The sequence below is a fragment of the Tenrec ecaudatus genome, chromosome 3, assembly GCF_050624435.1.
Source record: "Tenrec ecaudatus isolate mTenEca1 chromosome 3, mTenEca1.hap1, whole genome shotgun sequence".
Classification (NCBI taxonomy): domain Eukaryota; kingdom Metazoa; phylum Chordata; class Mammalia; order Afrosoricida; family Tenrecidae; genus Tenrec; species Tenrec ecaudatus.
In genome coordinates this window covers 172042832-172052441 of record NC_134532.1, presented here as the reverse complement: position 1 = coordinate 172052441, position 9610 = coordinate 172042832, and the positions used below count along the sequence as shown (strand labels likewise).

The 9610-nt window shown below is 48.7% G+C and overlaps 1 protein-coding gene across 2 annotated transcripts in view; it reads right to left on the bottom strand.

The window, feature by feature from the left end:
* Positions 1–1593: 1593 nt before the first annotated feature.
* SGCB (sarcoglycan beta) overlaps positions 1594–9610 on the bottom strand; it is a 15870-nt gene continuing 7853 nt past the window's right edge. For both annotated transcript variants that reach the window (XM_075544350.1, XM_075544351.1), the window contains exons 3-6: positions 8059–8244; positions 6436–6627; positions 5946–6077; positions 1594–5407 (exon numbers count right to left, since the gene is read on the bottom strand). In XM_075544350.1, the coding sequence (XP_075400465.1) occupies positions 5204–5407; positions 5946–6077; positions 6436–6627; positions 8059–8244 (714 nt within the window). In that variant the 3' untranslated portion in view covers positions 1594–5203. The remainder of the gene's footprint in view (positions 5408–5945; positions 6078–6435; positions 6628–8058; positions 8245–9610) is intronic.

Genomic DNA, 9610 nt, shown 5'->3' with positions numbered 1-9610 from the left:
TGGGAGTAGAAAGACTCATCTTTTTTCTCTCAGAGGGGCTGGTCGTTTCAAACGGCCGACCTTGTGGTTAGCACCACTACCAGTTGGTTATGTGCCTCTGAGGCAATTCAAAATGGAAACCTGTTGTCTTTATTTTTCTGGAACTCTTCCCGGCAAGTCATTGGAGGTTGACTAGTAACCTGGTTTGACTGAGAGCAGCCCGTGTTGCAGTGGGTCTGCTCTGTGTCTGTTTTGAACTCCCAGTGAGACCGTAGGCTCCCGGAAGGTAAGGGCCCTGGGTTTCCATGCCTTCTCTTTCAGTGCTCGGTGGTGGGTCACTGAGCTCTGCTTGTTGGGATGAGTGCACTTATGGGGTAGGTGAATTGTACTGTGTAACTTTTGTCGCATCACAGGTCAATTCTGCCATAATTTGAAAGGCATTTAAACTCAGGTTCATGTGGGTACGAACTGCCAAGGTGCCCTACAACCTGGGGGAGTGGTTTATTCTTAGTGCATTTCCCATGCAACACTAGAAACGGGGTGAATAATCGGAAAGGGACTCATGTCTATATTCAAACCTGCAACCATTACACACATAGACACATACTCGGACACCAAACGGATGTAAAATCAACCCCCAAACAGCCACATTCACGCAAAACGTGGTTGGAAAATGTTCTTTCTTAAGGGGAACCCTAAGATTTTTGTTGACCTGTTTCTTTCTTGTAATCGAGGAGATTTATACACCGGCCATGAGAGCAGAGAGGCATAACTAGATTTAAAGTCACCGCATGTCTGAAATGGAAAGCCACTCATGTGTAAAAAGCAAAGGACACATCCAAGCATATCTATGAGGTAAGAAATCACTGACAGAAGTCCAGGAAACTAGAAAGATTTAAGCCAGATGAAACCACAAAGTGCACATATTCAGGCTGAGATGTGCGAGAACGCAGCTACAAATAAGAGGAGGGTGTTGAGCGAGAGGGACAGGAAAGAGCATTGGAAAACAAATGCAACCTGTACAGCAGGACGTGACAAGTTCATTCTCATGCAAAAGGGAAGAAAAGAGGAGTCCACCCCCACACCCCCACACAAACAATTAGGAAAAAAGCAAAAGAGGCTATTTTTGATGATGACTAATGATGCAGAAAGAACTGACTAATAACAGAGTTTCAAGGGCATACCTTCAGGTCCGCAGGGAGTGTTCAAAGGTCTGTATCTGGCTCTAGCCAGGTGGGGATTAGACCTGAGTCTTTGAGGCTCCACCCATCCACCCTGTCCTGTGGCAAACCTTCACCCTTTCCTGCCCGGCCCCAGCACCTGGCGTCTGTGCCAGGTCCTTGTGGAGAGGCCTCCCAAACCCCAGAGGGAGGGATAATCCAGCCTGGGGTCCTGAACCTTTCTATGTGCATTCCAGGATTCTGAGAAGTCTCCAGAAAGGGGCTTCAAAGAGTTTGTCAGAAATCCCTCTATTTTACAAGTCCATTTTTCCCATGAAAGTTCTGCATAAACACCGCCCACGTCCCCCTCTCAAGTCATATTTTTAAATTTGCCAGGTTTGCCCGATCCAGATCCAGTAGGAACCTGTGAACTCACTGAAGAAAGGAGCAGCCAACAGTTTGGCAGGGTCTTTATTTAAAACAGAAGTCATTAATAGTTGTTACAGATGGAATTAGCAATCAAAAATGGGATTACAGGATTAATTTTGGACAGCGTAATTCATCACCTGTGCTCCACTCCCGCATCTCAGCATTTCAGGGCTGTGTTCACCGTCGTAACAACAAAAACACTAGCTAGAATGACTACTTTTCAGCATCACAACCATGCACGCACGCACGCTCAACTTCTTAGTAATGCAAACAGGTCAATGTGTGGAAATACTGCAGGCCACGTGACATTTTCTTGTCTGCTCACCAGCCACTCACTCTCTCTTGCACTCCTCCCCCTTGGTCGTTGCAAAGGGTTTGCGACTATGTCAACAGGTGCCTATCTGCCACTCCTGGGATCCTGTCTCGCTCACCCACTCCCCCTGTCTTCAGCGCTCAGTGAAGGGGCATGGACAATGGGGTGTGGAGTTTACTCACTGCCACGGGGTAGATTCCATACTACGCCCGTGGGTTTCCAGATGCCTATCTTTACAGGATTAGAAAGCCTCATTTTTCTCCTGCAGAACGGCTGGTGGCTTTTGAACTGCTGATCTTGGGGTTAGCAGCCAGACCCATAAACCCACTCCACCACCAGGGCTCCTTTGGACTTGCGGCTGGCAGAGCCAAAGGCAGGGGTTCAGGTTTGAGAAAAGCACCACCTGGTGGCAGGAAGGAGTATCTGAAGCTCTTCTGCTAGGCAAAAGTGGTTACAGGAAAAATGGAGGGTTGGTTTGTGTCCTGCTTGCCTATAACTTTCCTGGACTGCCTTTCAGTGAAAACATCAGGGCTGCCTATGACGTGTTGTTAAGGTGCTACGCCTGTTCCTTTAGTTATCGCTTCTGTAACGACAGGAAATCAGCTTGCATGTCACACAGACTTAGTGGACATGTACCCCAAACCCAAGGACACGTTGAAGAGGAGCTAAAATACTCTCATGAATTACACGCGATAAATAATACTTTCTGGCACAGTGCTCTGTGGTTTTTGTAAAAATACCTATTTCAAGAACCTTTTAGAACAAATCTACACAGCACACACAAGTGATGGATGTGCAATAGAAAAATATGCCAAACCATCTAAATGAAAGCTCCAGCGATTCTGAGGGTCGTTCAGATGCTGAATGACACTGGATTTATTCAAGCGGGCTCTGACTGTCACTGCAGCTAGTAACAATCAATAGTCACAATCTCACACTTTCTTTCTTTTGTCTTTCCCCATTTAAGAACGACATTCGTGATGTGAGGTGGGCAATCAAGCCTTATTTGGGTAAATTTTAATGACTTCTTTACAATCTCTGAGGAACTGCATTTTTGTGTCAGCGAGAACTAGAACAATATTGAATGCCAATAGTCTTAGGGATTTATTTTCTTTTCCCCACAGTTCAAAGTGACCATGATAGAATATGGCTAGACACCCACACCTCATTTAGCAACATGGTTAGGTTCCAGACACCTGCTCATTATGCGGAAATTGCCACTACACAAATTGGCGGCTGGCCACTTCAGATCACAGAATGAAAGATGATTACTCCTTACATAACTGCCAAAGCACTTTGAATCATGGCGCAGCCAAGCTGATATCTAACCTTAAGCAGCACAGCCAGTGGTATTCTCACCACCCACCAGTGTTTGCTACTGCCAGGGTGTGTTGCTAATGCACAGACCAGTGGAGAGAGATATGCATATGTACCATTGCTGTAACTGTGAAATGCCAGATAATGAAACAGCTGGTAAGTGATCGGTGAGTAGTTCCCTGGACGCAGCGTGGGGCCCGTGATTTATTTCTGTCGCCATTATCAGGCGCCCTGGTGGAGGAGTGGTTATGTGTGGGGCAGCCTGGCAATCTGCATGGTCAGCAGTTTTAGACCACCAGCAGCTCCGCAGGAGAAAGCCTGGGCTTTCTACTCCTGTAGACAGTGAGGGTCTCAGAAACCCACAGGGAGGTCGCTGTGAGTCAGCACTGACTGAATGGCAGTGAGTTTGGTTTGGGCCCTTTCAGAGCAAACTGCCGATGCCGTGTGTATGCTGATAGTAAGTACCAGAGTTTCTTTCAAGTCCAACAAGAAATACATTTAAAATTACTGGTGGAGAATTGGCCATAATTACAATGTGAAATTGATACTAAGAGCAGAGATAAAGTCCCATACTTAAAAAAAAATGACCGAGACAGGTATGATCACCTGTATTAGCACCAGTGCGTCCACAGAATGGCACACACTGAAAAAGCTAAGGTTTGTATGGCACCAGAGATTAAACCTGCCAGCTATTCCTGGCCAGCAAGACTTGATCTGGGTGTCTGGCCTCTGGGATTCCCACTAATGGCACGAACAGGTTGACACACCCATTACGCATTCAGAGAACTCCAGTGTGCCAAAACCCAGCCGCTGGGAAACGGAGGCCTCTCTAAAGTAGAGCCTGTAGGTACTGACTTAAGATCACTTAACATCTGACAGTGATTGGTCACTCTGTGCCTGGCACGGGATTGATTCAGGTTCACTTGAATAACCACACTTGCTTTGCTCTGGTCTTATTGGCTTAACACCATTTGATTTCATTTTTGTTCCTCTTTCTAGATCTTTAGATGATTAAATCCAAAGCAGACTGTGAGTAGAACAAGCTATCTACAACCAGAAGCCCTCTGTTTGAATCACGTCGGGATTGCAGTGAATTTCTCTGATCCTCAGGTTTCGGATGGGTAGAACCGGGATACTAATACAGAACTGAGGCGAGCTTTGGATATGCACCAGGCCCTGCCTAGGACAAGGCCTAGGATGCTGACGATGCTCAGCCCGCGGCAGCTCTTCCGATGATTAGTTGATGGTTAAAGGTGAGTTTGCGTTTCCATGTGTACCACACTGTGCGTTCATATTTCCAGTAAACAATCGATTAGAGTATCTTCTCAGTGTTCCGTAACACCCTGCCTATGTAGAGCTCTGTAGTGACTTCATTTGTGTGTGTCGGAGACTATGGCTTGACGTTAATGCGCTAAATATGGTCAAGACGGCCTGTAACACTTCTCGACAGGGTGCCTTTCTAACACCCTAAGTGGGACCGGCTCTGCGACAGCGGCCAGGAGGGTACGCACGACGGCGAGTCTGCCCTGCGGTGCAGCCCTTGCATCTTTTCAACGGAGAACAGTGGCCTTCTCAAAATCACCCCTTTAAAGGGTGCATGCTCACTTTTGGACTCCCTTCTCACAATTATGTCTACCAAAAACCTTGGGGCCAAGTCCCTACTTACGGGGACCCTACAGGACAGAGGCGACCTGCCCTCCCCCCACCCGGGTTTTTCCCCCCAAGACTGGCATCTTTCAGGCGGCAGAGTCTCATCTTTCTCGTTTGGGGTGGCGGGGGATTCAGAGCCTTGGCCTCTCAGGGCAATGTAAGAAATCGTGTGAGCGGTTAAGCGCTCTCGGAGGTGGGGGGCTGTGAATACGGAGATGTCGCCAGGGCTCCAGGAGTGTTCTGCAGATAAAACAATGACAGGGAGTTATCACAAACTCTGGGGGGTAAGACACCCACGGTGACTCGCATGCAGACTGGAGGGCAGGGCTGAACAGGTGGAGGGCGTGGGGCCCCTCTAGTGAGTGTTTCCGCAGGGGTTGTCTGAGACTTGGCAGCCCATGTTCTGGCCCGTGACTTGCACTTTGAAGAGAGTCCCGTCCGCGCACATACAGAGCTTGTAGCGCACCCAGTCGCCGTTCCTGAGCGGGTCTGCGGCCGAGGAGCTGGGCAGCCGGGTCGGGCTGACCATGACGGTGCCGTTTAGGATGATGCTGCTTTCCTGGTGGGGGAGGGGGGGAGAGGGCAACAGTTATTCAGACTGGAAAAGGCGCATGAAAACAGGGCACTGGGGAAAGCGCAACATCGTCACCACCACCCCCAGCCAACATCCAGCAGGGACCGCTCAGCTTGTCTGGCCCGTTCTGTATGTCCACCAACTCGCGGCACCACCTGCTTCTCAGCTAGTCATTGATATTACGTCGACCCCCCAAGTGCCTTATAAAACAGGTGGACCGACTTAGGAGGTAAATGGAAAGAAGCTGAAGTGATAGAATTTTCTTCTGTGTTCACCTTCATTTGGGAAAAATGGGATAATCCACATTAGGAGAAAGGCTGTTCATGACCGCGAAGGTGTTCACTCTCTCCAAATTATGAAGTTCCTTATTTATGAGCCCTTGGGTGTCAGTTTGAGGAGCCCTGGGGCGTGCAATGTACGGCCGCACTCTATGGGTGTATTTCCATGTCCATCCTGTAGTCCCATATTGGTGTACTTGCGGTTCTCTTAAACTCTTCTTATAGAAAGATATGTGCATACTTACCGCCTTTAACTCCATGTCACCACCCATATGGAATTCAATGGTTTTGCCCATTATGAATACGCCTTCATTTCCACGCACAATGGCACGTCCATCCACCTTGATGTTTAAATCACTAGTAGCGTTGCTGGTAATCTGGGATGTTAAAGAAAGAAAGAATGAATGAAAGTGCTGAAAGGGTTTCTAAATGCAGAGGAGAATTCTTCTCAGAGATAACTAAGAATTTCAACAAAGAGCTATGGGGGACAAGTATGTAAGAGGGAGCTTTGAAAAGCTTGTAGAAATGGGATGAAAAGATCATGGAATTTGCCCACCGGGTTTCTGAAGCCTCCTTGGAGATATGGAAATCAGTCTCTCCCATTGTTCTGGGATATATTCTTTTACATCCCCCCCCCTCCCACCCTCGGGCAATAAAACCGCCCTCCCAATAAATGGCTTTGGACAATAATTCTCAAGTCTTCGGATGCCGGGCAAAGACAATAATACGTCATACCCTTTCAGTAGAAGCCTTTTGGACATTCAGAGTTTTCACTCCACTTGGCAAGTGGAATTCATGAGTTTCATAGTCCGTGCTGAATAAAATATTTTGAGTCCTTGGGTCAAAAAACTGCATCCCAGTGTCGCTAGTAATGGAAGTTCTGTTCTTTTCTACGCTGAGCTTCGTCGTCCCTTGCTGAAAAACAATCTTCAGAGAAAGGCTTTGTCATGAGGATGTCACCAATGACTACTGCACCCCAAACTCAGGGAGAACATTGTAAGACACGCTACAACAATAGTTCAATTTCAAAGCCCGTCCAGCGCCATCACATAATGTCTGGCAATGCCCAAACACATACCAACCCCTTCCAGCAGCCATTACATTAAAAATTGGGGGTACAAACTATGCTTAGTAGTAACAACAACTTCTGCTTTGCCACACGCATCAAAATGCTATCATTACTGTATTACGTTGAAGATGTTTACCTGGAAGGGTTCCTTTTTCCGAAAATGGGTGGAAAGGTCATTTTTATTCATACATTATATGCTAAGATAAATATTTGATTGATGTTAGATATGAACTATACCTAACGGTTCCAGCTTATGTACAAAATCCTCTTAAAGGCGGACTTAGGAACAGAATTTGTTCATCATCCGGGGTCTGCCAGCATGGTGTTTGCACAACGACTCCGTCCCCATCAGATCATCCTCTGTCACCTCTCCACTCTAGGGACAAGAGTTCTTTAAATGAAGGCTCAGATGCCTGCTTGCTTACACTGCTCTGCAGAAGAACGCAGTCACAGGACATAGAGCCCCAAATGTGAGACTGACTACTTCTTTGCGCTTTGGTTCAGTTGAATGCTATGTTATCGCAGCCACTTGAGCATGGATACTGATGCCTAGACTGGCCTATTTTCAGCCGGAATCTCAGAAAACACAGGGTCTTCAACTTGGGGTGGGGCTTGACAGACGGCTTCTGAATATGAAGGTAAGGAGTCCTGGTGGTGCGGTGGGTTAAGCCCCTGGGCTGCTGACGGCAAGGTTGGCGGCCCTCTGCCTGAGAGCTGAGGCCGGCTGCTGCCACGTACTGACCGGGCAGCTCGACTCTGTGTGAAGGTGCAGTCCGTGGGTGGGGGGTGGGGGGGGTACGACAGTTAAGGTCCTTGACTACTAACTGGAGGAAGAATTGGGAGTGAGTTGAGCTCACCCCAAGTGCTGGAGATCAGTTCTAGAAAGCACAGCTGTCCTCCGGCCCGCCTGGGGGCGGGGACCCGAGTAGGAGCCGGCTCCAGATGACTGGCGTTTAGCACCAAGATAAGAAGAGTCAACGGTGTACTCTTATACACGTGCCGTCAAAAATGCCACCCTCGACCAAACTCGAGACAGTTCCGAGAGAATCTCGCTTGAGTAGCCGACCATTCCAACTACACTCTTAAATGTTTTGTTTTGTAATCAAATTTCTCCACAGGGAAAATAGGGAAAGATCCATTTCTGAAAACCAACTCTCATCTTTCAGATAAAAATAAATCACACCCGCCGCCACCAAGTTGATTCTAAGTCCTAGCGACACTCTCTGGGCTTTCCCAGACGCTAATTTCTCCCTCCCTCACACTGCGCTTCACCTCACGCGGTCACTTACAGGCTGGTTGTTGCCAGTGATGACCAAGTTTTCATTCCGCCTCCCTCCCACGGTGCTCCTGTAGAGAGGATGGATAACGCCCATGTCTGAGACTTGCTTGAACCGGAGCAGGCCACTTTCGTGGAACTCCAAGCTGTCGCAGCCATTCGGTCCGATGCGGATCACGGTCCAGATAACAAGGGTGATCTAGAATAAATAGGAAGCGCGCCCACTCTGAAGAGGCGGCGTCACCGCCCAGAGGATTCTCGACTCCCCAGATTGCTTCATCAGCTCCGTGGACACGCTGGTTTGCTTTTCTACTTAGACCCCAAACCTATCTATTTTTATCAAAGTATCGCCTGCAACTTTGTTTGCTATACCTCAGCTTTGTTCTACAGTCAGACAAGAAGTCCCAGGGAAATCATAAGATAACGTGGATACAGAATACGGGTGCCTAGCATAGCGATGTATGAAAGGAATAGCACCCCCTCCCTTCCCAACGGAAGGAGGAATTAGACTCATGTGCTTGACATGTATAAAACGCAAAGGCTTGGTTTCAGAGTAATACTGCCGGGAGCAATCAAGCTGACTCTGAAACTGACAGTGAGTGTGTAGGCCACATTAGAACCATCCCATAAGCTTCCCTAGACTATAATCTTTGCAGAAGCATTTCATCCGGCTGGTGTGTTTGAACAGCTGACCTTCTGGTTAGCAGCCTGGGGCATGACCACTGAACCACCAGGAGTCCTTTCTGCAAGTTTTGTTATAAAAAGCAAACCCACTGCCATCAAGTTGGTTCTGACTCGCAGGGCCACTCTCCAGGGTTTCCAAGACTCAGTCCGTCCTTACAGGGGCAGCGGCCTCTTCCTCCCCCCACCCTCCTGTCCCCCGGAGCGAGTGCCTGGTGGGTTCGAACAGCCGATAGAGGGGCGAACAGCCCCAATGCCTAAGAAGTCAAAACTCACTAAACGGAACCACTTTAGAGAGGCTGCAGCCCATCTTCTCGACCAGCTCGGGGTGAAGATGTGAGCAGTTGTTTCCCCAGGAAAGAGCTACGCACGTGCCGGGGCGAGGGGTGTGTGTGTCATATTCCCCCCCTACTAGTCACAGCCTTAGATGAAAGTCTTCCTCCTTCAAAAAGCAATTTCTTCAGGAAGAGGGAATAGATCAGATACTCCCCCCCCCCCCCACACACACCCTGCGCGCATGCGTGCACACACACACACACACACACACACACACACACTTTAGAGCAGGGGTGGGGACCTTTTTCTGCCAGGGGCCATTTGGCTATGTATGACGTCAGCTGTGTCTGGGCAAACATTCAATGAACTCACCCCAGTGGCTGCAACTGCTTCTGTCGGGCAAGGTGTCAGGCCGTAGCTGCACTGAGGGTTTCAACCACCCTCCGCCCCCGCCCCCAGGGCCCCGTGTTCCCAGTCCTGCTTTATGCTCCCTCTACTGGAGCTGTCACCCTTCTACGGCGGGGGTTGAGGCTACAAACCATAATCCCTGGCTGCAGCTTTTGAAAACCGAGCTTAAGGGCCAAGACAAAGAGGGAGACAAGTCGGAG